The sequence below is a fragment of the Cucurbita pepo genome, chromosome LG08 (genome assembly GCF_002806865.2).
Source record: "Cucurbita pepo subsp. pepo cultivar mu-cu-16 chromosome LG08, ASM280686v2, whole genome shotgun sequence".
Taxonomy (NCBI): Eukaryota; Viridiplantae; Streptophyta; class Magnoliopsida; order Cucurbitales; family Cucurbitaceae; genus Cucurbita; species Cucurbita pepo.
The window spans coordinates 8,385,916-8,411,183 of NC_036645.1; the positions used below are offsets into that span (position 1 = coordinate 8,385,916).

Below are 25,268 nucleotides of genomic sequence, written 5' to 3' on the forward strand. Positions count from 1 at the left end.
AATTAAACCAAGCAATTTTACGGATAATTCAATTTTGTTGGAACCCTAATTTTGAGTTCTAAGCCAAAAAAAAAAAAAAAAAAAAAAAAAAAAAAAAAAAANAAAATCCTTAGGGTTTTGGCGCCGACGATCAAATTCACGGCCCTGTTTTGCTAGGGTTTTGAAACCGAAGATCATAAGGAGATAATCTAGGTCGGTAGCTGAATTTAGGGATTCTAGTTTCTGAAAGTTTAAAGGAGAATACAATATTCGTGAGAGACGCAGATTTGTTAGCCCATTGTAATGGAGAAGGGGGCTTCTTTCTTGTTCGCCGGCATTCATTTTGACAAGAAGAGGTTCGCCGCAGATTTCTCTAGGTTCGAGGTAAACGTCTGTAGCTGCGTTGTTGACTGTTTTATTTATTATGAGAAAATTGAAGGATTCTGTGAGGTAATTCAACTTTGTCGTTTTAACAGGGCAAAAAAGAAAGTGATAATGGAATCGAAGGTTTGAGTTCCATTGCTAATAGTGATTTCGAAGTAATTGAGGATTCAACGCCTTCGGAGAAGAGGAAGAGGAAGAGGAAATCAGCGGCTACGGGTATATTGCCGAATGCTTTGAATTGCTTGTCGTTGAGCTTAGTTTTAACTCTTTTTGTTTATTCTTATGTAGAATCGGTGGAGGGGTTCAGCGTCTTCAAGGATTCAAAACTAACTGTAGCTGCTTCAGTGAATGAGGAAAATCATCCATCTGAAAACGATCCTTCCGAAGAGAGGAAGGAATTTCATCGGAAACTTGAGGTACTAATTACTTCTTTTGTACTTCCATTGTTTCTTTTTGTGAAGTTTGGTTTTAACTTATGTACCACTTGGTCTCTGTCCATCGTTCATTCCATATTTCTTCGATGAACATAGAGAGATGCGCTTTTCCGGAAGAAGTATAACATTCATGTCTCTGGGAACAATGTTCCATCGCCACTTCAGAATTTTGCAGAGTTGAGCACAAGGTACTAAATTCTATACTGGCTGGATGGTTTTCTGTGTTCATACGTCAATGGTGATTTTCTTTTTTTTTTTTTTTTTGTTTTTGCAATTCTAAATATCTTTTCCCCTTATAGGTTCTGATAAGTATGACTGAAGAATGATAATTGTATGCTTTGCTTGCAGATATGAATGCGACCCATACATACTGCATAATCTTGTAGAACTTGGGTTTAAAGAGCCAACACCAATTCAAAGGCAGGCTATTCCAGTCCTCTTATCCGTATGATCTTCCATTACTATCTTACTATGTGGAGTAAACTTCATCTTTCAGGAGTTCTGTTCCAATATATTGAGAAAAACATAGGATCTATTGTTGTGACCTGATAAGAACTGGGTTTTTAGGTTGACTATTTTGGTATACTGTTTGGTTTTAGTTGGATTTTTTTTTTAAGATCAACGTTTTCCTTTATAGGGCCGTGAATGCTTTGCTTGTGCCCCTACTGGTTCTGGAAAAACCCTGGCTTTTCTGTGCCCTGTGCTTATGAAACTGAAGGTATAGTCTTTAAAGTGCCATTTTTATATTTCTTGAATGGTGTTCTGTTCTAATCTTAGTTTTTTTTTTTTTTTTTTTTTTTTTTTTTTTTTTTTTTTTTTTTTTTTTTTTTTTTTTTTTTTTTTTTTTTTTTTNNNNTTTTTTTTTTTTTTTTTTTTTTTTTTTTTTTTTTTTTTTTTTACCAGGATCCATCAAAGGAAGGCATCCGTGCAGTTATACTTTGTCCAACACGAGAATTAGCATCTCAGACAACAAGGGAGTGCAAAAAATTGGCTAAAGGGAAAAAATTCTCTATCAAGTTGGTTACAAAAGAAGTTATTAGACATGCTGATTTCTCAAAGTTCTCATGTGATGTACTCATATCCACTCCACTTAGGTTAAGACTTGCTATTCGGAAAAAGAAAATTGACCTCAGTAGGTAGGTGTTGACTAGGGGTATCAGCATGTTGTCAATACAAGACCAGCCTAAATATAACTCATCTCCTCATACAGGGTTCGTTGTTTTTCAGGGTGGAGCACCTTGTTCTGGACGAATCTGATAAGTTATTTGAGCTTGGCTTGTTAAAACAGATCGACACCATTGTAAAAGCATGCTCCAATCCTTCAATAGTTCGCTCATTGTTTAGTGCTACTTTACCTGACTTTGTTGAGGATCTTGCTCGCTCAGTAATGCATGATGCTGTTCGGGTTATTGTTGGTAGGAAGTAAGTTCACTACTATCACGCTCATCCCAAGATCATCAATTCACATGATATTCTTCTATGTTTTGAGAAAATAACTCCCATATTTCTGATACGTCAATAGGAATACCGCTTCTGAAACTGTCAAGCAAAAGTTGGTTTTTGCCGGAAGTGAAGAAGGGAAACTTCTTGCACTTCGTCAAAGTTTTTCAGAGGTTCGTTACATGTAAATTGTAATATTGAACTTTTTCTTTGAGTAGAAAGTGAAGAGCTTATCTTTTATCATGAACAAAAATCCTTTTTAGCATTCATTCATTGCATGAAATGTCAGCTTGGATCTAATTCCTGTATCTAGTAGTATACTTATCTGACAATCTTTTGACAGTATTTGTTATTTTGATCTTACTAGACAATGCATTGACTTTGTTGCTTTTGTGCTTAACAGAGTTTGAATCCACCAGTACTGATCTTTGTGCAAAGCAAGGAGCGGGCAAAAGATCTTTATGGCGAACTGGCATTTGAGAATATCAAAGTGAATGTCATCCATTCTGACTTATCAGAGATAGAGGTAATCATTTCATCATCATCTGCTAAAATTTAATATTTCATGGCAGTCAAAAGTTGGTCAAAATGCCAAGCATACTACTCGTGCAAGTCTAGATTGGAGTCCGAAACAATAACAATGCGTAACAGCTTTAAATCCTTAACAACCTTTCGTGAAGCCATATAATGAAGAACACGATATTAATCATTGTACTCCTATGTGGGGCCTTGCCCTCCTAAAAGATAGAACGTAAAACAAAATGCTATAAAGTTTTTTGTTCTTACCTCTTTTATTGTTCTAGACCTGAGTTTGTTTAGTGAGCAATTGCTGAAAATATGAACTTTCTTCTCATTTTTATTTATTCATCACTTATTATATAATTATAAGGGGTCTATACAAGGGAACTACCATAGGATGGCCTAGTGATAAAATAGGGCAATGTAAATAATGAAGGGCTTAGTGAGAATGAGTTCAACTCATGGTAGCCACCTATCTAATATCTTACTAATGACCTTTGCAACCAAATATAGTATGGTCAAGTTATGTTCCGGTGAGAATAGTTTAGGTGCATGTAAGCTGATCTAGACACTCATAGATGTATACAAAAATCTATTCGAGGGACACATGGACTAGAAATGTTTCGAGTCTTTCTATGTCTGATATTCTTTCTTGAATGCAGCGGGAAAATGTTGTTTACGACTTCAGAGCTGGAAAAACTTGGGTGTTAATTGCCACTGATGTAATTGCTCGCGGAATGGATTTCAAAGGGGTTAACTGTGTAATCAATTATGACTTTCCAGATTCTGCCTCTGCATACATTCACCGGATTGGTATGTTCCTTAACATTCTTCAGCTTACTTGACAATGAACCTTGTGTTTAATCCTTAAAAGAATGTTGTAAGATTCATACTCTATATGATTCGGCTGAGGCTAATTTGCATCTTTGAACAGGCCGTTCTGGCAGAGCAGGGAGGAGTGGAGAAGCCATTACATTTTATACAGACGAGGACATTCCATTTCTGCGAAATATTGCCAATGTGATGTCAGCTTCAGGCTGTGAAGTTCCATCTTGGATAACTGAGCTGCAGAAAAAGAAGTGGAAAAAACATAGGCCGAAAAGAGATTCAATCTCAAACAAACCAAAGGATGATGGTGACACCGAGCAGCCGAAAAAGAAGTCAAAAAAACGCAGGCCTAAAAGAGATTCAATCGTGACCAAACCAAAGGGTGATGGTGACTCCGAGCTGCAGAAAAAGAAGTCGAAAAAACAGAGGCCTGAAGGAGATCCAATCCGAAACAAACCAAAGGACGAAGGTGACACCGAGCAGCAGAAAAAGAAGTCGAAAAAACGCAAGCTTAAAAGAGATTCAATCTCAACCAAACCAAAGGATGATGGTGTCTCCAAACCACAGAAAAAGAAGTCGAAAAAAGCAGAGGAGGCCTGAAAGAGATTCAATCTCAACCAAACCGAAGGACGAAGGTGAAGCCTAATTTAAAATTGCTACCTCTAATCTATTTCACTTCCCAAAACTTAAAATAAAATATGCCTTTAGGAAGTTTTTGTCCAATGATGTGAAAATGTGTCGATTACATCTAAATTTGTCTCTTAAAAGGTGAGCTTGCAACTCAAATGTAATAGGTCATCTTATTTGAAGAATTTGATCATTTGTACATGGTCGACTTAAAAACTCCATTGATATTTTTTGGAAGGAATTTTAGGATTTTTGTGTATTTGAATTTTGAATGTGATTTTTCTTTGCTAGTTCCATGGACGTAAATTCTTATACCACCTTGGTTAGAGTGACTACAATATCTCGCTTAAAATTATAGAAATTCCATCAAATCTATTGTGATATGAACTATAATTATAAACAAGCTTAATCTGTAATTTAGCAATTTGTAATTTAACCGAAAAGAAAGTTGAAAGTTTAATGATCATATATAAACAAGCTTGAAAAAAATAGAGGCTCAGGGCAATTTGTAATTTAACCGAAAAGAAAGTTGAAGGTTTAATAATTATTCAAGTCGGAAAAGAAAGTTGAAGGTTTAATAATTATTCAAGTCGTCTTAGATGTACCTTGCATCATAATCACACAATTTTTATGTTCATCACATCACACAATTTCTATGCACACCCGAACATAATTTGTATGTTCATCACATCACACAATTCTTATGCACACCCGAACATAAAAATTGTGTGATGTGATGCAAGGTACATCTAAAAATCGACTTGAATAATTATTCCTATGATATAATCTAATCAAAAGACTCCATCTGTATTGGATCACAGCTATCATCTAAAATTTGCAACATCAACTCCTCTAGCATTGTGTATATTCTACCTCTCTCAGGATGCAAGCTATCTTCAGCAAGAAACACATGAACTCTATCCTTAATCTCAATCCAGCTCTGACCTGGAACTTTGGTGACATCCATCTGTCTCATCGAGCTCGCCAATCGAGCGAGATCGTTCCAATGGCCCGAAGAAGCATGTCTATTACCAAGCATCACAAGTGCCGCAGAGTTGGATGGATCGGTTTTCAATACCTTCTCTGCAGCTCTTTTGCCAACCTCGAGATTGCCATGGACTTTACATGCTGCTAGCAGAGTCTTCCAGACGACAATGTCGGGATCGAAAGGCATTTGGTTATCTCTGGTACGAATTGGAGTCTGATTGCATAGGACACAGCCAGAAACCATGGGGTGCAAGAAATTGAACAAATGAGGCAGTGCCAAGGCCAGACATTCAAATCTATCAAGTGAAACCAGAACTTCCATTCAAATTTCTACAATCTAGTTTCACATTAGAAAACACCTTGTACCTCAAACGCGTACAGCTCCAGTTCCACGCCCAACTATTTTACAGTGTCACTGTTCACGTCGAAATATGCTAGCAATATCTCTCAGCGGACATTCTTCGAGCACCTAGCGTACAACAATTCAACATCCATAAAAGTGCAGAATCATCACAAATATTCATACATTACAAAATTTCTTTGAAGCACAATATACCGAAAACAATATTCAGAATCCAAAAAGCCTACCTGAAGAAGATACGTTTGGAGTTTCTATCCCACAGTGGAATGATGAAAGAAAAAGACTTCAAGACGCATAAACGAACAGATGGACAAGTTCATCGCCGATATCGGTATCAGAATGCGAAAACAAGGTCCAATAAATTAGAATTTAGAGACAAAGCCATTATCGAAGGATAAGTCGTGTAGAAGAAGAAGAAATGGGAATTCCCAGCAAATGAAAGAACGGTATCTTGGGTGGGAAAGTTTCTAATTCTTTGCGGTTTCGAACTGGCAATCAGCTGAACAAAGAGTGAAGGAATCAAAACTCTGCAGAAGAGGGAAACTCCATTAAAGGTCTGAGCTTTGTTCATTTTCGGCTCTCTTTGATTCTAACAGAAGGGCATGGTGCTTTTGAATATGGCCCTTGTGGGTAGTTCCATAATCTTCGGTATTATTATAGGGAGATAATTTCCCAAAATTATACTTAAATTACGAAAATGTATCATGTAGTTGCGTATTATGTCAATTTAAACTTAGCCAAACCTGCTTAAATCTATTAAGACTTGTACTCTCCATTGAAATTTAGTAAATTTAGTCTAAATGTTACAAATTTAGTAAACCCATATTCATCTCTCCACATTTGCCTTCAATAGTTCCATTCTTTGGGACCCGCAGAGATGGGGTCGAACTTCCTCTGTCCAACACACTTCCCAGGTATATTAAACCACTCTTCCCCATTTTTTTAAATAAAAATATTTGTTCAATTACTCTCTAAAATCCACATTTGCCTATCTTTTCTCAACCGCTATTTTTTTTTTTTTTTTTTTTTTTNTTTTTTTTTTTTTTTCATACCTGTTGTAAAAGAGATATTTTTGTTAATAATTAAAAATTTAGAGTTTTATTAGACTTGAATTTTTAGTTATATTCCTTTCTACCGTCTGTGATAAGTTTGGACAATTATTTGAACTCTGCTAAATGTAGATTACAAATGATGAGTGTGAATTAACCCAACCATACCCCAAATGATCAGTAAAAGGGTGGTATCCCCTTGGTTTTAAAAGGTGATGTCATGTTCACTCAAGCCTTGGCTTAACATTTTAGCAAATTCTTCAGGACATAATTCAAACATACACTCAATGATATTCTGTAATGTAGGGAGAAGACAGGGCAGAATCTACAAAACTCAGTGTTATGCTGTATTTACTAGCTAAAGATAAACAAAATCAAAATCCAAATCAATGGTTTTGAAGAGCAGAAAGAAACTGGGAAGCATCTCATTCTGATCTTAACAAAGGTCGAACACCGTACCCTTTGATTCTTACTGGCAGAATCTGATACGTTCCTTTAAAAGGGAGGGGAAGAGTCAGAGCCAGAAAGAAGTGGAAGTGAAAAATGTGGCTAACCTACAAGCTTCACCATACTATTGTTTGTTTCCCATGAAAATGGAAGGAAGAAAAGGCCATTTTTTGTGTGGTTTCAAGTTCTTTCAGATTTGTTTTCTATGGGCTGATTTTTTCTTGAATAATTTGCGATTATAACATCTGGGTGTTGTGATATTCTGACTGAAACTCTCTGATTTGACCAGTTGAACTTCATAACTTTGCATATTTTCAAGGTAACTTTGCTGATATCTTAAGGATATGTTCGGAAAGCTATAAGGGTATTAAACAGAGAAATCTAACCATCTTCCCCACCAAGCTTTATTTGGCTTTAGTTTGATGGGATTTTATACACTTTTCTTAACTGAACTGAAGTATTTATAGGGTGTTGGAAGTGAAGTTCAATCTCTTCTATGTCATTGCAGTTACATGTTTTTTCTCTCTTTATAATATCTTCTTCATATTGTCATTGTTCCCTGAAGAACACTGTTAGAACAATCATAGAGGGATGGGAAGGAAAGGAAATTGGTTTAAAACTTTGAAGAAAGCTCTCAGCCCCAGCTCCAAAAGGAAGAAAGACCAGGTTTGTAACTTTACATTTTGCTTATATACTGACTAGATGGGAAATTTCACCTTCTTTTGAATTTTCTAATATTTTTCCGATTTGCAGAAGACTAAATTGTCTGGAAAACAAAAACACCCCAGTGTATGTTCTACTCCTACATTGACTATTGCAAATCAGATAGCTCAGCAAGAAAAGGTAAAATCGACCTGTGAGGAGAATGAAGACCACTGCAAAGCTCATTCTGTTCCAATTTCGAATTCCACGGGCATGGCTTCTACAGCCGGCACACAGGTTGTCCAGATCACTACTGTGACTCAATTCACCAGAAAATCTAGAGAGGAAACGGCAGCAATCAAGATTCAATCATTTTTTCGTGGATATCTGGTGTGAACTCATTCTTGCAATTATCTCATTAATTTATCAAATACCCTTTCCTGGTTTCCATTTTTTTTACCTCACGTCAATTTCATCATGTTAATGGAAACACTCAAAATAGTTTTTCTAATAACTTTAAGCTCAACAGTTCAAATGAAACTATCCAAATTACCCAAAATTCAAGGATATTGTGGAAAATTTAACCGTTTCAAAGGTTGAAATTTATAATTCAACTTTCTTTCTAAAGACTTCAATTGATAATCTTGACAAACAAGTAGTAAAAGCAATTCAATACCCTCACCTCTAGAATCTAATACTAGGTTAAATGACCACTCAACCCAAAAAAATTTGGTTAATGGGTTATTTGTAAATTTAATATTTTATCTAATACTTAAAAACTCTCCTCATTTGTAGGCTAGAAATTGAAATCTGCATAAAGTCCAACAGTTCGGTACCTAAGACCATGCTTGCAATATCATATCAATCACCACATAACCCAAGAGATTAGTGGGTTATAGTAAATTTAAAATTTTTTAATCTCAGGCAAGATCAGAAATACGAACCTTAAGAGGGCTGTTGAGATTGAAATTATTGATGGAGAGTTCAGTTCTGAATCGTCAAGCCATGAACACCATCCGGTGTATGCAAGTTTTTGTCCGTGTCCATTCCCAGATCCGGTCAAGAAGGTTGAGGAAGCTGGAGGAAAATCAGGCTCTCCAGAAACAACTCCTACAAAAACATACAAAAGAACAAGAGAATTCTCAGGTCTTCATTATCACTTACCACTATTGCTCAACTATTTTATGTTTGAGATGCATTACTTGTTCTATAATCCGGCAGTGAGATTGGTTTTGGTCTACTCTCTCTCAACATTTTCCCTAAATATCAATGACCAAAAACGAGCAATTCTCATGCTTTAGCTACTTTCCTAATCAGCTTCATTCTTTAAGTGTCATTTAAAAATTGAAACATGAACAGGTTGGGAAAGGGTGGAACGACAGCACACAATCAAAGGAACAAGTTGAGGCTAAACTACTAAGCAAGCATGAAGCAGCTATGAGAAGAGAGAGAGCATTGGCTTATGCCTTTTCTCGACAGGTGATTTATTGACTATGCCATCTAATAGAATTATGCATTTGATCTACCAAGAGTAAGAGAGAAGTAATCTAAAATATTTGGCACCAAGTTGTAGTAAGGATTTCTTTTTTCTTTTTTAACCAGGATATCTGGGCTCACCCCTTACATTATTCTCATGGTCCACCATACTAATAGCCGGAGAGGCTTCACTCATTCCAAAGCCGGTTCTGAAAAACAACAAAAGATTTTAGTTCTTAAATTTTCAATTTAGAGGGTCGAAAGTAAGAATTTGGAGCGTACCTCTAAGCATCTCTTCTGTTGCCACGAACCCGAAGGCACCCTTTGTGGTGATAGTTATAGTAACATATCGAACGAATAAATATCAACTCGTCTAAGTTATCATCATTTGGTCGTCTTTCCATTAGTTCTTTGTTCTTCTTGTAGTCTGCTTATTGCCAATTTTCTTATAGTTTGCTTTCAAATCCTTTTTAACATAGACGTTAAACATAAAAGCTAAAGGAAAATTATTCCTATCATTTATGGTTATGTATTAAGACATTAAAAGAAAACATACAGAGCTCAAATATGGAGAAATTCTTCAAGGTTTCATCTGAACTCTTTCAACAGAAAATCTGGAGAAATTCTTCGAGGTCAACAAATCCACTATTCACAGATCCGAACAATCCCACCTGGGGATGGAGCTGGTTGGAGAGATGGATGGCAGCTCAACAATGGGGGGATGCGAGCTCTGGTAATGTTTGTGGAGAAATTAATAAAGCCGATGCTCAATCCAAACAGAGCTCGGAGATAAATTCGCCAACAGTAAGCCGATCTGGAAGCCGTAGATATACCTTCCAGCCCCTCACGATTCATTCCAGACGTAGATCAGTTGCAGAGGCGAAGCAACTGAAGCCATCAAGCACACGAAAGAGCTCAGTTCCAGATGATTCTCTCGAAGCTAACGCTCAATTTGAACTGAGCTCGGAGGCGAATTCGTCAACAGCAAGCCGATCCGAGAGCCGCAGATATACTTTCCAGTCCTTCTCAACATCTTCCAGACAAAGTTCAGTCGCAGAGCCAAAGAAATTGAAATCATCAACCATAAAAAAGAACTCGGTTCCAGAAATTGAAGGATTCCAGTTGACCTCGAAGGCAAATTCGCCAACAGCAAGTCGATCCGAGAGCCACAGATATACCTTCACGTCCCTCTCAACTCCTTCGCCGCGAAGATCAGTCGCAGAGGCAATGAAATCAAAGCAATTAGGCGCCAGAAATAGCACGATTCCAGATGATGACAGCAAGAGCCTGGCAAGTATAAAATCAAACAATGGAGGACCTCGATCATCCGTATGGGACGAAGAAAGCCAAAACAGTTCACAAAATCTTCCGAGTTACATGACGTTCACTGAATCGGCAAGAGCCAAATCGAAGCTTCATACTCCATTTGAGTTGGAGAAGAATGGAGCTCGAGAAATAACGTCGTTTAGTTCATCTGCTAAGAAACAACTCTTGTATCCGCCATCTCCGGCCGGGTCGAGGCGCTATTCCAACCGTCTGAAGGTGGATATAGCGGCTTGAATGAAGAGAATAACAGAAGCAAAGGGAAAGCGTGAAAGCAGCACCTTTCTTTCTTACGGTTCAGCAATAATTCGTTCGTTAATTGCTTTAAATTTGAATTTGGTGGTTTTTTATTTATTTATTATTATTATTATTATTTTTTAGGAAATGCAATCGTTTTCTCGCTTACAATGTGGAAAGAATAATAAATGGAAAGATATTAAAGACAAATATTAGATATTTGTCTTGTAATAAAATATCAAATATAACTAGATATTTGTTTTATAATAAAATATCAAATATGATATATACAGTAAATTAAAGATCCTTAAAAGCTATGATATATTTATTTTAGAAAAATGAGATAACTAAATATTAAAAAAAATGTATAAAGTGTCTTGTAATCTATTCTCGGTTGTTCTCAATTAAGAGTGCGAGTGTTTTCTTGGATTCAACGGTACATCCTCATACTTTACATTTTTATTTATATTAAACATTTTAAAAGTTAAAACACTTTTTATATACAAAATTAAAAATTAAAAAACTTATTAAATTCTATTAATAATTTAAGAACTAAATGAAAGATTAAACTCACACTAAAGAACAAATTAGCTATCATTGAAAAATAAGACAAAAAGTTGATATGTGTAGGCTAAAAATGTTAGCAGAATAAACCAATTATGAAGGGTGAGAGGCTGAAGCGCTAAGTAACTAATGAATTGCTGTTAAATATAATAAAAGTAGAGTAATGTAATGTAATGTAATGAAGCAACGGTGATAAAATTACACACCCTTGTCCAAGAAGTGAAGACAAATGAAGAAGAGCGTGATATCGATATTGATATCAATATGGCATTTACATCATCAGAGCATTTGGAAGGCAAAATCATCGCGTTACTATTTGGTGTATTTCGGGACGACGACGTATCATTTTACTGTAAGATCTACAGTACTCGCTATCTCTCCTCCTGTATTTCCTTCTAAAGGAGAAGCTTCCATTTTTTCCCTTCTGTCAACTGGCCCCTTGGGAGGTCCAAAAATGGTGGAAAATATCTGTCGATGACATTCATCACAAAAATAGAGATACGAGAAGTGTCCTTCATTTGAGAGCTTATGCAATATGGCTGCTGGTAAAATGCGGCCTATGTAATCAGTCATCGATGGTGGAACTACCTTATCATCTATTCCCTGTTCAAACATGACCAAAGTTTATATTAGAAAATCGAGTCGAGAATTTCCTATTGAAGTCTCTTTGATTGTCATATCATCATATCGCCATACGCTATATAAAAAGTACGTTTCAAGACACAAGACTTCCCTTCGCCCATCTAGCAACATAAGAGTCGAAAAATTCATGCATCACATGTATCTATGTAGATCATCAACATTACTATAATTGTTATTATTTGGGAGTTCAACAAGAGGGAATCGAACTACTAATATCATCATCGAGGGCATCAGTCTAAACCAATTGAAATATGTTCAAGTTGTCTATGCATCTATGTGTATTAGTATATATGATGTGCGTGCCAGTGGATGTCGTGAGAAAAAGGATAAGAGTTCCAAATAAACGTTCATAATCTTCCCATGGCAATTAGAACAAATAAGTCCAATTTAGGCAGTTAGCATAAGATTTTGTATGATGTCATGTGAGGAAAAGAGAAGTGGCCTGACCTGCCATATATGAATCGGACCAACAAATCCGGCCAACTCACATTCTTCTTGACTGTACAATGATTTGAGCCAAGGAAGAATGCCTGTTCTTTGACACTTTCTCTGCACCCTAAGATCTGCCAAGCTAAAGCCCCAATTTGACACAAGTAGCATGGTTTCTTCTACAAATGGTTTGACATTTTTCTGGCGGATTGACTCTTCCACGTTCCTGTACCAAAATTCCCTAAACTTTGAATCTTCTATCAAAACTTCGTCCTGAAAATGTGAAGATTGTGAGTTGTGTTAGGATCGCATACACTCGATCAAGATGAACACAAAGAACAGGAGAGAGAAAATGCAAGGAGTGTTATTGGCTAAAGAATTTGTGTCGGTGACTTCAAGTATGAGGTACCATGTGATCGGGTGCACGAATGTAAGTTACGTAGCTATTGAACCAAAAAATCCACTAATTCACCTTCTTTCCCAGTGATAGGGATAACTGTCTATCAATTTCTTCATGCCTTCCTGACAAAAAACTTCGGCGATAGAAGTAGGATAGAAATCTAGGAAAGCTACGAGCTAAGAAATATAGAAATCTCTTCCGTGGACCCCAACTTTCCCAAGTTCTTCTCAACTCTTCCCTAGTCATGCTTTTTTCGTATGGATTGATCATTGGAGCTACCATGACTGCACCTGTAAATTCAAAAATATTCATTAAACTTCCAAAGTAAATGCATATTTAGTTTATGTTTAATCAATGACAGAATACAATTCATTCTAATAACCAGCGGATACAAGCAAGTCTAACTTCCTATGCTACTGAAATGGAAGATCTATTTATTCTTTCAACATACTATCAATCAACCAACCATGTCTTAGGTTCTGCGTGATATAGAAAGCACCGTACCCGAAAGGATACAAAAATCTCTGAAGGAGCATAGTGGCCCCAAAGAGTACGACATTGAGGAACTAGGTGAGAAGTACCTACTCATATATTGAGTTGTCTGCCAACTTTGTTTTGAGAGGCCCATAAAAACAAAGCTCTTATTCCTTTATGGGGAACAAAGCATGCAAAAGACACTCGTTTTTGTAACTTCTATAATCATATGTTCTTGAATATCTAATTTTCACCAGTAGATAAGATACTAAGCTTGCAAATATCATAAGATTCATAGTATCACACAGTACAGTCTCTCCAAACTATTAAAATTTATACGTACATTCTTACACACCTGCAATTCTGTCTGGGATATATCGAAGTGCAGCCCAAGCATGCATGGCTCCTTCTGAGTAGCCAAGCACCCAGAATTTTCCATTAATACTAACAGCATCAGCTAGGTGCAGCATATCTAGTGCTGATGAATTCAGGTTCCTGTTGGGATGAGGATCACTCTCCCCAAAACCAGGAAGATCATACGCGACCAAGCAAATACCAAATTCTTCGAGCAAAGACGATTTCACTCCCGGTATACCTGCCATAGAAATAGATGCTATAATGTTAATTCCACAACAATCTTCCCAAGAGTTAGGAATGTCCAACTTTTGTGATTCAAGAATTGCATTTCAAATAATTCAAGAGTCTCAAGATATTCTAATTTATAATATTTACCTGCAAATCGAGATGAAAGAAAAGAATGTGGAGCTATTATGAAGAATCTAGCTCTATCAGCTGAAACGCCAAGAACATCATAGGCCAAGTGCCTGCCATCGGGAAGAAGTATGCGAGAAGCACTAGGAGGATGATCACGCACCTTCATAATCGGTCGGCTAAAGCTCTCGTGTCTGTTATTTACACAGATTACTGCAAATAATAGTTAATTATTGCATCAGAGCTCTATATCGAATCAAGAAAATACCACAGTTTCACGATTACCACTCATAACATACTTGCCGGTAACGCTAAGATTAAAATCAAGAGGAAAGATTACAAGATCTCCGCTCAATATTTGGTATGAAAATAATCAAAAGGAGAAATGTTTTAGTTGAAGCAATTTACAAAGAAAGAGTACTGTAATCTTCTGAATCAGAAATCGTCAATGAAAAAGGGAAAAAAAGAAGTTCAAAATCTGAACACACCTGTGAATGCGAGAATGGAAACAAAAAATATAACCGGCCAAGCATAAACGGGGTCGCGATCCTCCGGCAAAAACTCGTTAAGAAAACTCAATCTAGCAATAACATTCTCGCAAGGTCCTCTAAGCTTTTGAGCAACATATGAATCCTCAGTAATCAAATTCTGCTGCACAATGTCCCTACACCCTCTCCCTAATTCAAGAAGAATTTCACCCCATGCGACCGCAAATCCCTTAACCTGATCCTTCAAACTCTCCGACTCCTCTGATTCATAGTTCCGCGACTCGACCTGGAAATCCGATCTCGTACTCTCATACGAAGGTGAAGAAATTCCGATCGGCTCCGCCATGTAACGGATCCCGGAATCCTCCACCAAACTTGCAAATTCTTCGCTCCATGAGCTCGATCCTCTGATTTCCGACATCGGCAACTGAATACTCACTCCTTCAACCACTTCAGAGACATCAAACTCCGTCCAGCTACAGTGAGTGTGCCCACAGAATGTCTATAGCGTCAGAGTCACACATTCATCTATATATATATAGAGAGAGAGAGAGATTGTTCGTGTGAATTTGTGCTTTGCTTTAAGCGGAAAATTCCAGAGTAATAATGTCAAACCATCATATAACAGAACTAGAATCAATACTTCACAAGCGTGATAATGGAATCTCGTTTGTTCAACCACGTAAAAACCCTAGCCGAAACCGACCACCATTCAAAAGGAATCAAACTAATACACAAAACAATAAGCAATAAGAAAATACTTACTCAGAGATAAAGCCAAAAGCATCTCTGTTCCATTCTTAGCTTTCACTTTCCAACACTAAAATTTGCTGACCCTCTCTCCCTCGCTCTCCCTCTCTCTCTCTCTCTCTCTCTCTCTCTCTCTCTCTCTTGCATAACCTTTTCTTTTTTCTTGTGTGGGAATTGACTGGTTAACGCAATCCATTTCGTCATTACTGAGTGTTTATTAGCTTTCTTGCCGTCACCTGCTACGAATCCGACTAGACGATGAATGGAAACCGTCGATTGGCTCGTCTTTTGAGTGGCCATGAAAGCGACGTACACGATCTTTCCACGTCTCTAATTGCCGGATACCGGACTGGCCGGTTCGTGGTGCGGAGGTTTGAAAAAGGCGTCCACCTGCTGTGGACGGTTGCTGCCTACTGAAACATGATGGAGTGATGTGCGGGCAGACACGTGACGTGCCTGGGAATGTGCCTCTCTCTAAAACAAGTGTTTAGTAATTTATCCGCCCAAAATATATAAATAAATAAATATATATATATATATATATATATATATATATATATATATATTCTTATTTTAATTCTATTAAATGAAAAAAATTAAATATTATAACAAAAATTGTTTCAAATAAAATCTATTTTTAGTTCAAATACATTAAAAAAAAAAACTAAACAATTTAGAAGCTATAAATGGTAAAGAATGATGAGATTAGATTAAATAAATTGTAAAGAATAATACATTTTTTAAATAAGTTGATGTAGATGAAATATAAAATTATTTAAAACTAATTAAAAATAATTGGTAAGAAAATTAATGACGTCATTATTTTTAAATTAGCGACAAAATTACGCGAATTATAAAATTAATATTCGTCTCAAATCAAATTTAAAACAAAAATAAATAAATTTATATATTTTAATAATTTAGTGTAAAAATGATAAGAAATAATTAAAGGATAAAAAGGTAAAAAGGGAGGTGCTAGAAATTAGGAAGAGGTTTTAAAAGGGGGGCGATGAAGAGGTCTGGGCTCGCGGCGGCTATTAGCTAAGGGCTACGTGAAAATGCAAGGCGAACGAATCCCAAAGCGAATGGGCTCAGCCACCTTCGTAGAAGTTCTTATCGCTATCTTCATCCCTCCCCTCGGCGTCTTCCTCCGCTATGGCATTGGGGTAATGTCCTCTCCCTCTCTCGTTTCAATTCGTTCCGGAATTTGATCCGAATTCAAACCTCTGATATCTTGATCGATCCATCTGATCTATGTTCGTTCGAACAACATTTTAATTAATTAATTAATTAATTAATTTTGTTGTATAAAATTTGCAGGTAGAATTTTGGATTGATTTGGTGCTCACATTTTTGGGATACCTTCCTGGAATTATTTACGCCGTTTATGTTTTGGTGGGGATGTGATGAAAAAAATATTGTTTTTTTATTTTTTTTATTTTTTTATTTTTTTATTTGCTGCTTTTGAGATTTTTTTTTTTTTTTTTTTATTTTAATTTTCTGTTATTTTCCTATTCTCGAGCCTGCAAACCCTGCTACTGCCATGGCTTATCTGGATGGAATCCATCTTTTTAGGGGTCTAGACCATTTGGTAGTTGTGAGATATAGGATTTATTTTTTATTTTTTTAATTTGGAATGTAAAAAAAGAAATTGAGATGAAATTAATGTAACTCCGATTTTTAGGTTGGAAATTTATTTATATACCCTTCTGATCATAACTGTTTTGAATTTAACCTTTCAATTTTGTTGAGGTTACAAAAGTAATTTATTAACTTTAATATCTCCTGATATTTTGCTTCTGTTTTCAGTAATATTTCTGGTGAAATTTACCATTTTAGCCTTGGCTCTATTTTTGGGGAAAAAATAAATCGTCTTTTAATCTTTAAATTGTCGATCTAAAAATAGAAACAATTTTTTTTTTAATTTTTTTACAGTATATATATATAATTTTTAAAAAATAAGAGAGTTATAAAAGCGCCCACTAGTAGCAGGCAAGGGAAAGGAGTTTGATTTATGTCGATTGATGTAGAGACAAAACATTAATTGACAGCCACCGCAAAATTCCATTTCCCTTCTGGCAACAATAAAATGGCCGCCATGTTACGGTGGTTTTACTGTACGGCTTCCCATGTCCACCGTGCCTCCGCCGGAACCGTCGCTTCCGCCCCCATGTGGGGCAGTTTTAATGCCCCATGTGGGAAAACTTTAAACTTCCAATTCAAATTAAATTTAGAATTAGTTTTAAACTTAAAAAAATAATATATACGGTATATATATATATATATATATATATATATATATTAAATAAACACTTTGTTAATTTTACAATTAAACTAAAATTAATAAATAATTACAAAATTTAGTCTCACCTTACCAAGTTTATGGTAAATATTGGTGAGTTAAACTATATTTACATTAAATAAAATAATATAATGTAGAATAATTAATATTATGGTAATTGGAGTTTAATACTATTAAATAAAATAATTGATCTTTAAGTTTATCATTAATTTGTTTCAGGTGCCACTTGATCATGCATGTTTTACCATTGCACCGTTGGTTACCATAAGACTGACTTACCTGAAGCTAGGAGGTAACACTAAAACCTCCGAAGCTAGGAGGTAACACTAAAACCTCCGTTGGTTACCATAAGATTGACTTACGTGAAGCTAGGAGGTAACACTAAAACCTCCCTGTAAATATGATAACTGTATATATATGTGTACCATATACTTTACACACAGGTCATATATGCGAACATAGATAGGGAACTTTCTTGTCAAGCGAAAATGGGGCCAACTTTCTTCTCAAGCGACCGAAAATGGATTTAAATGATAAGTCCAGTCATTGCATTTGCATGTTCTTGCATTTAACTCCTAAGACTGGTGTCACTTGCTAAGTATTTCTTTAAATACTCAAGTTATGTGTTGCTTCTTTAAATATAAGTCGTAACAATTAGCATGTTCTTCATTTTAACCCCTAAGAGTGGGGTCACTTGCTGAGCTGAGTATTTCTTTAAATACAAGTCATGTGTTACTTATTTAAATATTCAAGTCATGTGTTACTTCTTTAAATACTCAAGTCATGTGCTACTATATATTTCAGGTTAAGACAAAACATTCATGTACGGCTGACGACGACATTCCAACTCGAGACGACGGTACATGCATAGGGTAGTGATATTTATTTTACTTGGGCTAGAATAACATGTTTTTAATTTAAATGTTTATTTATTTTATTTAACATTTTATTGTGTCGCTTTAAGGGTGTTTTCGAAACACGTAAATTCATGACTGTGTTTTAAGATAAATATTACGTTTTATGAGATTTAAATGAAGTATTTCCATCTTCGTTTATGATATGTATACAGTAGATACCTTAAATTAAGTATAAATTTGTATGGAAATGAAGTATTTCTACTTTCAATGTTTATGATACGTATACAGTAGATACCTTAAATTAAGTAGAAAATTTCAGGTCGTTACCGTTGATAAATAAAATAATATATCTATATATATATTATGGTAAAGTAGAAATTTAAATTTTCAATATTATTTATAACTCAATCATTTATGAGTCAAAATATACCAACTCTTTGAACAAATAATATATAAGAACAATCTAAGAGATTAATTAAAAAATAAATTATGTCTACCCACCACATGTGTTTTATTGACCCACCCACATTTATCTTTAAATTACGCTTGAGTATCCATAGTCAAATATCCTACATCTTAACCAACCAACTATTTTGTTTTAATCCTAAATTTATGGCTATATCTATAATCAATTATCCATTTTATTTTAAAATTTTATTAAGCAAAAAAAAAAAAAAAACTAGGTTTAAAACACAAATTCGGTATTTTTATTGTAACAACGATTTAATTTATAAACTTTGATACGTAGCAATCTACCAAAGTTTTTAATTTTAATATGTAACAATAGGAATTTACTGTACAACGACTAAATTACTACTAAATTACTGTCATATAAAATATTATTAAGATTTAATGAGTTTTTAAATTCGTTAAAATTTAATACATAAAGTTGAAAAAAGAAAATTGTTATTTAATAAAAAATAATACTTTTGTCAAAAAATTTGAAATAAATGATTTTTAAATGATGAAATTACAAACTTTGTCACAAAATTAGAAATTAATTATATAATTTTGAAGTTAGATTTTGGTGTTTAATGGCTTTATTGAACTATAAAGAATAATAATTATAGTTTATATAAGTTTTTCAATGAAATTTATAATTTAATACTTTTAAAATAAATAAAATAACCTTTTCGATGCAAATTAAAAATCTTGAAAATGTAATTGAATGTTAATTAATTAATATTGACGCGTGTTGTTTTCCATTGGAAGAGGGCTGAAAAGAACATGTGATTGGAGGGTGAAAACGCGCGTGGAACATGAAGCGCGTGTTACGAATAAAAACGCACCCACGTAACAGACTTTTGAAGAGCGAGAAATAGAAATTGAAAGAAACTCGGGAACTGAGCTCACAACCAGCTGAAGAAGAAGAAGAAGAAGACGACGAAGAAGAAGAAGAAGAAGAAGAAGAAGAAGAAGAAGAAGAAGAAGTAGTGCTTTCTTCACCACTTCTCATTTTGGCACTTCCTCTTCAATCTCAAGTTCAAGAGGGAAAAATACCAGGTTTATCTCATTTCAAGCGGAATAGCTGAGGTAGACTTCCATTTTCGGGTAAGATTTTAAGAACACTCTGTTTTGTCCCGCATTTCGCTTGAAAAATGCTGGTTTTTTCTTTATTTTATACTCTCTTGGTTTTCTGTTCTAGTTGCTGAAAGATCTGAGTTCGTTTGGTGTTGCATCCGAGTATTGCTTAATATTGTGTATGTTTGGAAGTTATCATCGTGTTTTTCGGATAGGTTTGCTTTTGATGATGCAAAACTGTTTGAAGATTTGCTTGTTTTTTCCCTGGAAGCCTATTATTCCTCGCTGGCAAGTTTGATGTTGTGTTTCTGCTTCTTATTTTTTTGAATGTTGAATGCTTTATATTCTCAGATCTGTGAGTTCAATGCGTTTGAAGCTTCAGAGCTCCTTTTTCGTCTGGATTTTCAGTTTGTTTACCCAACTTGGAGACTCTGAAAGCACTTCTTCACCATTCACCATTAATGTTTTTGCTTCTTCCTCGGATGTGTGTTTTTTATTCAATCTACTTTTTAGGATCCACTGTTGAGTACATTGCTTTAGAGTTTGTTTAACTTTATGCGAAATGACATTTACTGAAAGAGAAATACTGCTTTTCTCAAAATCGAATACATATCCTAAAGTGAGTATGTGTTTTTCCATTTCTGAGTGATTCTGGAAATTACATACTCTAAGTACTGATAATCTTCCTCTGAAAATCTGTGCGTAATACACTTCATAAAATACAGTAATTTCATGTCATAATTCTTTTGGATGAATTTCAGGGGTCCATTTGGTCACTGTAGGGCAAAAAGGAGGAGCAAAAGGGAGAAAGTAGAGGGTAAAAAGTCTGAAATATGTTTTGTAGCATAATGATAAATATATGCTTTTCTTTCTTGCGGTTTTTCATTTACTTTATTATTTGAAAAAAGGTTGAAGTAAAATTATGCTATGGTTTGGCTTTTGTTGGTTGTAGTGGGGTTAGATTTTTGGGGTTTCTTTGAAGGGATTGTATTGTGTGTTGTCTTTTTTTGTTAAGTTTGGTACTGATGTTGATCTATGGTAGTAAGGTTGCTATCCTTTGTGAATGATTTTTGTACAAACATATATTGTCCTCCATTTTCTGTTTATTTCTCAGTCAAGATTCTCTCTGCTGTTTCAGGTACTGTGGGTCAGACGACTCTAGAACTCAATTATTTTATTACCTGCTTGATTATTTTTCTAAAGGAAACACACAAGCATGCAGACCCCAAAGGCAAAGTAAGATTATCTTTAGTTTTTGAATTGCTTAATCAAACGGTTTTCTTTTGTTCATCTTTTGGCTCCCCACAAACTAGAGCAGAACTCCCCGCTTTCATTCTTGAGCTCTGTTTGTTTCTAACTGTAATCTTGTTATGTATGTTTTTTTTTCAAGATCCAACATGGTCTAAGAACAAAAATGTAGTAGGGTCAGGTGGATGTCTTGTAAGAAGGGTTGAGTTACGTGCAAACAGATATGCATACATATAAACTGTTCAAGAAGCATCTTAGACTCTCTGCTTGTATGTAGCTACGCCAAATTGTCGATGTACTGGCTGATTTTTTTTTGTTTTTTTGTTGGGTTAGATGGTAATTCTCAGTTTTGATTTTTCAAGTTGGTGATTGCAAAAAGAGGGAGAGGGTAAGAAGAAGATGAATAAGACTAGTAGCACATAGATACATTAATTTAGTATATACTAAAGGTGTTTGAAAGCATATGATTTTTAGAATTGTTTTTTTCATTGCTGGAAATGCAAATGGGAATATGGAATGTAGTTGATATGGTAGTTTGTACGCATCATCATAGTTTTGAGGAGGGAATTGTTGAACCTTATGAGTTTTTTTAGAACCCTTTTCTTGTACTTTTTTTAAAACTTAACTTGTTCTTAAAATTCAGGTAAAAAGTAACAAAACAAGAAAATTTATTGGTAGAAATCAGAAAGTTATCAAAGGGGCTTAAAGAGTTGAACTAATATTATGGCTAGATCTTACAGTTGTTTGAATTGGATTGCAGAGCTAGCTCCTCAGAGGTAACTCAAAGAAAATCTCCCAGAACACCCCGAACCGCTCGTCAACTTAAGACTCCAGCCACAGATCCTGATTCCGTTTCCACTTCTCCACTTGCTGCTAGCAAGACACCTAAAGAGAGAAGTCCAAGGGTAGTGACTGACCGCAAGTCACCACGATGTCTGGCCGCTGAGGTACTTGTTTTACATTTTACGACTAACTATATAGAGATTCACATCAGTTATGTTAAAAGTTTTGTCTTAAAACTTTTATTTTCAATGTCTGCCCGCAACTCTATTTTCAAATGAGTGACTATTAAGCCTATGAAATTAAAAAAATATCGAAAAAGTCCAGATCTATTGGATACGAAACAAAAATCTAGTAACTTATTGGATGCAATTGAAAGTATAAGGACATGTTATACATTTTTTATAAGTTCATGAACTTGTAATTTTGCTTTGTTCAATATTGGTAACATTTTTCTCACTTCAGAGTAAAGGGTCCAGTAAAGTGGTTGAATTGGAATCATGCAATTGAAAGTATAAGGACATGTTATACATTTTTTATAAGTTCATGAACTTGTAATTTTGCTTTGTTCAATATTGGTAACATTTTTCTCACTTCAGAGTAAAGGGTCCAGTAAAGTGGTTGAATTGGAATCATGCAATTGAAAGTATAAGGACATGTTATACATTTTTTATAAGTTCATGAACTTGTAATTTTGCTTTGTTCAATATTGGTAACATTTTTCTCACTTCAGAGTAAAGGGTCCAGTAAAGTGGTTGAATTGGAATCATGCAATTGAAAGTATAAGGACATGTTATACATTTTTTATAAGTTCATGAACTTGTAATTTTGCTTTGTTCAATATTGGTAACATTTTTCTCACTTCAGAGTAAAGGGTCCAGTAAAGTGGTTGAATTGGAATCACGGATTTCTCAACTCCAGGAGGAGCTGAAGAAAACAAGTGAGCAACTGAGCACATCTGAATCACACAAAAAGCAAGCCCAACTTGAAGCCGAAGAAGCAAAGAAACAACTATCAGACATGTCTGCAAAGTTTGAAGAATCCCAACAGCAGGTGCTTGATCTCTCAGCTTCCGAGGAAGATCGTGTTCAAGAACTGCACAAACTTTCTCAAGATCGAGATCGAGCATGGGAATCCGAGCTCGAAGCTGTTCAGAAGCAGCACGCAATGGATGCTGCTGCATTGGCCTCCGCCATGAATGAAGTTCAGAGGCTCAAGGTCCAGCTGAACATGGTGTCTGAATCCGACGAAACCCGAAGTAAGCTCGCCAAGTCTGCACAAGTTGAGATGGATTATTTAAGAACACAGCTCTCAGAGACTCTCTCCCTTGTTGAAAAACTGAAAAACGAGCTTAGTTACTGCAGAGAATCTGAAGCTCAAGCCCTCAACATAGCCAGGAAAAGCCAAAATCAATTCGAAACAGCCAAAGCAGCTGTAGAAAAGCTTCAATCAGATGGAATCAAAGCCGTTGAAGCCTACAACTCTTTGTCATTAGAATTGGAGCAATCAAAAGCTCTTATTCAATCATTGGAGGGTCATATCAGCAACAAGACTCACAAAGGCTCAGATTCAATCACCGGCAGTACGAATGAAATCAATGACATTAAGACTGAGCTTGCCGCTATGAGATTGGAAGCCGATAAATCAAAATCTGCATTAAGTGCAGCTGAGACAAGGTTTGAAGAGGAATCAGTTCGTACAGCAATGCAAATTAGAATTGCTCATGAACTTGTGGAACAAATCAAGGTAGAGTCATGTCAGAAAGAGGAAGAATTGGATGCAGAACTCAAGGAAGCCAGAAAAGACATTGAACAATTGAGAGAAGACCTTAAGGAAAAAGAGACACAATTGTGCAGTGTCGTGGAGGTAAACAAGGACTCTGAAATAGCAATGGAGCTAAAGAAGCTGGAGGCCGACATGGCGGAGTTAAAGACCAAACTGTTGGATAAGGAGACAGAATTGCAAAGTACATCCGAGGAAAACAATGCACTTAAAAACAAGATCCAAAACATAGAAATGGAAATGAATAGAATCAACGATGAAGCAGCCACTTCGGCAGAAACAACCAAAGCTGCAGAGCAAGAAGCAGATAAAAATGGCCAAAGAGCAGCGCGAGCCGCCGAGCAGTTGGATGCTGCACAGGCTGCGAATGCCGAAATGGAGGCTGAGCTAAGGAGGCTAAAGGTGCAAACAGACCAGTGGAGGAAAGCAGCTGAGGCTGCAGCTGCTATACTGTCAACCGGCAACAATGGGAAGCTTGTTGATAGAATAGTTTCATTGGAGAACAATTATCCTCTAGGCTCACCGTACTCGGAAGATCTCGACGACGAGTCGCCGAAGAAGAAGAACGGAAATATGTTGAAGAAGATAGGAGTTTTGTGGAGAAAAAACCACAAGTAAAGTACTGAAGATTCTTGTATGAATGTGTGTTAGTTTAGTAGGATGTTTTATGGTCACCTCTGTTCTGTTTTTTACTTTCCCATTGCCTTTTGGTTTGTTTTATGTTTGAAGACTCTGTTCTGGGCACTCTCTATCTATGTATGCAGAGGCTAGAATTGGGCAATGCCCCTCTTTACTTTTCATTATCTTTTTTCTTTGCATCTTTTGCAGTGCACATAGAAAATATAAATGCTTAAATTACCCGTAATAGAGCAATACATTTTGGATGATAAAAGTCCCGTCTCGACTAATTTAAAGAATGATCATGAATTTATAAATAAAGAATACTCTCCTGAGTTTATAAATAAAGAATACTATTTCAGGGCCTTTTGGTAAGTCCAGAGCAAAACCATGAGAGCTTATGCTTAAAATAGACAATATCATACTATTGTGGAGAGTCGTGTTCGTCTAACATGGTATCAGAGCCATGCCCTAAACTTAGTCGTGCCAATAGATTGAAATATCGAACAAAGGACTCCAAAAAGGAAAAGGAATCAAGCCTCCTCGAGGGTACGAAAGCAGTAAAAAATGATTAAGACTCCAAAAGAGTCGAGCCTCGATTAAGGGGAGGCGTGCTACTAAGACTCCAAAGGAGTCGAGCCTCGATTAAGGGGAGACGTGCTTTGTTCGAGGAGAGGTATTGGATGATGAAAGTCCCACATGATACTATTATGGAGAGTCGTGTTGGTCTGACATACATTTTTATTAATAAGTTATTTTTATTAATTTAGCTTAAATTTTAATTTATATAATTTATATTTAAAAATTAAACTTAAATATAATATACATAAAAAAGGAAATAACCACGATTTTACAGGTTTTTTTCTTTTGATTAATTATTAAAATGTATAATTATTTTCAAATTCACTTTAAATTTTGATAGCATTTTTTTTTCATGTATATTTAAGACTAAAATAATGAAATATGAAA

At 35.5% G+C, this 25,268-nt stretch overlaps 6 protein-coding genes across 13 annotated transcripts; 4 read left to right on the top strand and 2 right to left on the bottom strand.

The window, feature by feature from the left end:
- The first annotated feature begins 108 nt into the window (after positions 1–108).
- On the top strand, positions 109–4,483 carry LOC111800770 (DEAD-box ATP-dependent RNA helicase 57). The gene is made up of 12 exons (XM_023684611.1): positions 109–363; positions 456–579; positions 652–779; positions 894–985; positions 1,146–1,242; positions 1,435–1,515; positions 1,701–1,933; positions 2,025–2,219; positions 2,320–2,410; positions 2,641–2,763; positions 3,419–3,569; positions 3,691–4,483. Exons 1-12 carry the CDS (start codon positions 283–285, stop codon positions 4,182–4,184), a joined length of 1,890 nt encoding a protein of 629 aa, XP_023540379.1. The 5' UTR covers positions 109–282; the 3' UTR covers positions 4,185–4,483.
- Positions 4,484–4,836: 353 nt separating this feature from the next.
- Positions 4,837–9,850, bottom strand: LOC111801102 (pentatricopeptide repeat-containing protein At3g53360, mitochondrial-like). Of its 5 annotated transcripts, XR_002816081.1 has the most exons (6): positions 9,730–9,841; positions 9,456–9,600; positions 9,322–9,382; positions 8,642–8,807; positions 7,910–8,034; positions 4,837–5,667 (listed from the first exon to the last, which is right to left on the bottom strand). XR_002816081.1 is itself a non-coding variant. In XM_023685084.1 (2 exons), the coding sequence occupies exon 2, from the start codon at positions 5,518–5,520 to the stop codon at positions 4,999–5,001; it is 522 nt and encodes a 173-aa protein (XP_023540852.1). In that variant the 5' UTR covers positions 5,521–5,667; positions 7,910–8,043; the 3' UTR covers positions 4,837–4,998. The 5 variants fall into 5 exon arrangements, 2 of the variants coding, with proteins under 2 accessions (XP_023540852.1, XP_023540851.1); XR_002816080.1 differs by lacking the exon at positions 9,730–9,841 and having other exon boundaries at positions 9,456–9,721; XR_002816082.1 differs by lacking the exons at positions 9,322–9,382; positions 9,456–9,600 and having other exon boundaries at positions 9,730–9,850.
- LOC111801103 (protein IQ-DOMAIN 1-like) lies at positions 7,491–10,809 on the top strand. Its single transcript, XM_023685085.1, has 6 exons — positions 7,491–7,721; positions 7,809–8,087; positions 8,622–8,843; positions 9,057–9,176; positions 9,783–10,142; positions 10,308–10,809. Exons 1-6 carry the CDS (start codon positions 7,647–7,649, stop codon positions 10,731–10,733), a joined length of 1,482 nt encoding a protein of 493 aa, XP_023540853.1. The 5' UTR covers positions 7,491–7,646; the 3' UTR covers positions 10,734–10,809.
- Positions 10,810–11,416: 607 nt separating this feature from the next.
- On the bottom strand, positions 11,417–15,309 carry LOC111800631. Of its 2 annotated transcripts, none has more exons than XM_023684418.1 (7): positions 15,207–15,309; positions 14,442–14,917; positions 13,975–14,166; positions 13,598–13,837; positions 12,841–13,058; positions 12,387–12,641; positions 11,417–11,900 (listed from the first exon to the last, which is right to left on the bottom strand). In XM_023684418.1, the coding sequence occupies exons 2-7, from the start codon at positions 14,860–14,862 to the stop codon at positions 11,640–11,642; spliced, it is 1,587 nt and encodes a 528-aa protein (XP_023540186.1). In that variant the 5' UTR covers positions 14,863–14,917; positions 15,207–15,309; the 3' UTR covers positions 11,417–11,639. The 2 variants fall into 2 exon arrangements, with proteins under 2 accessions (XP_023540186.1, XP_023540184.1); XM_023684416.1 differs by having other exon boundaries at positions 14,442–14,969; positions 15,207–15,298.
- A 904-nt stretch (positions 15,310–16,213) lies between these two features.
- Positions 16,214–16,904, top strand: LOC111800968 (low temperature-induced protein lt101.2-like). The gene is made up of 2 exons (XM_023684906.1): positions 16,214–16,357; positions 16,512–16,904. Exons 1-2 carry the CDS (start codon positions 16,250–16,252, stop codon positions 16,596–16,598), a joined length of 195 nt encoding a protein of 64 aa, XP_023540674.1. The 5' UTR covers positions 16,214–16,249; the 3' UTR covers positions 16,599–16,904.
- Positions 16,905–19,657: 2,753 nt separating this feature from the next.
- Positions 19,658–24,496, top strand: LOC111800743 (interactor of constitutive active ROPs 2, chloroplastic-like). 3 transcript variants are annotated; one of them, XM_023684576.1, is made up of 6 exons: positions 19,658–19,901; positions 20,223–20,490; positions 20,633–20,688; positions 21,010–21,107; positions 21,880–22,066; positions 22,767–24,496. In XM_023684576.1, the coding sequence occupies exons 4-6, from the start codon at positions 21,088–21,090 to the stop codon at positions 24,297–24,299; spliced, it is 1,740 nt and encodes a 579-aa protein (XP_023540344.1). In that variant the 5' UTR covers positions 19,658–19,901; positions 20,223–20,490; positions 20,633–20,688; positions 21,010–21,087; the 3' UTR covers positions 24,300–24,496. The 3 variants fall into 3 exon arrangements, with proteins under 3 accessions (XP_023540344.1, XP_023540342.1, XP_023540343.1); XM_023684574.1 differs by lacking the exon at positions 20,223–20,490; XM_023684575.1 differs by lacking the exons at positions 20,223–20,490; positions 20,633–20,688.
- The last annotated feature ends 772 nt before the right edge of the window (positions 24,497–25,268 follow it).

Excerpts from the sequence above, each read along its gene's own strand:
- LOC111800743 (XM_023684576.1), top strand. The coding sequence starts at position 21,088 with ATGCAGACCCCAAAGGCAAA. Across the intron at positions 21,108-21,879 it reads ATGCAGACCCCAAAGGCAAA|AGCTAGCTCCTCAGAGGTAA; the intron begins GTAAGATTATCT and ends ATTGGATTGCAG. Across the intron at positions 22,067-22,766 it reads CACGATGTCTGGCCGCTGAG|AGTAAAGGGTCCAGTAAAGT; the intron begins GTACTTGTTTTA and ends TTCTCACTTCAG.
- LOC111801103 (XM_023685085.1), top strand. The coding sequence starts at position 7,647 with ATGGGAAGGAAAGGAAATTGGTTTAAAACTTTGAAGAAAGCTCTCAGC. Across the intron at positions 8,088-8,621 it reads CATTTTTTCGTGGATATCTG|GCAAGATCAGAAATACGAAC; the intron begins GTGTGAACTCAT and ends TTTTAATCTCAG. Across the intron at positions 9,177-9,782 it reads CTTATGCCTTTTCTCGACAG|AAAATCTGGAGAAATTCTTC; the intron begins GTGATTTATTGA and ends CTCTTTCAACAG.
- LOC111800770 (XM_023684611.1), top strand. The coding sequence starts at position 283 with ATGGAGAAGGGGGCTTCTTTCTTGTTCGCCGGCATTCATTTTGACAAG. Across the intron at positions 580-651 it reads GAGGAAATCAGCGGCTACGG|AATCGGTGGAGGGGTTCAGC; the intron begins GTATATTGCCGA and ends ATTCTTATGTAG. Across the intron at positions 1,243-1,434 it reads CTATTCCAGTCCTCTTATCC|GGCCGTGAATGCTTTGCTTG; the intron begins GTATGATCTTCC and ends TTTCCTTTATAG.
- LOC111801102 (XM_023685084.1), bottom strand. The coding sequence starts at position 5,520 with ATGGAAGTTCTGGTTTCACTTGATAGATTTGAATGTCTGGCCTTGGCA.
- LOC111800968 (XM_023684906.1), top strand. The coding sequence starts at position 16,250 with ATGCAAGGCGAACGAATCCCAAAGCGAATGGGCTCAGCCACCTTCGTA. Across the intron at positions 16,358-16,511 it reads TCCTCCGCTATGGCATTGGG|GTAGAATTTTGGATTGATTT; the intron begins GTAATGTCCTCT and ends TAAAATTTGCAG.
- LOC111800631 (XM_023684418.1), bottom strand. The coding sequence starts at position 14,862 with ATGTCGGAAATCAGAGGATCGAGCTCATGGAGCGAAGAATTTGCAAGT. Across the intron at positions 13,838-13,974 it reads TCTTTCATCTCGATTTGCAG|GTATACCGGGAGTGAAATCG; the intron begins GTAAATATTATA and ends TTTCTATGGCAG. Across the intron at positions 12,642-12,840 it reads CCCTATCACTGGGAAAGAAG|GACGAAGTTTTGATAGAAGA; the intron begins GTGAATTAGTGG and ends TCACATTTTCAG.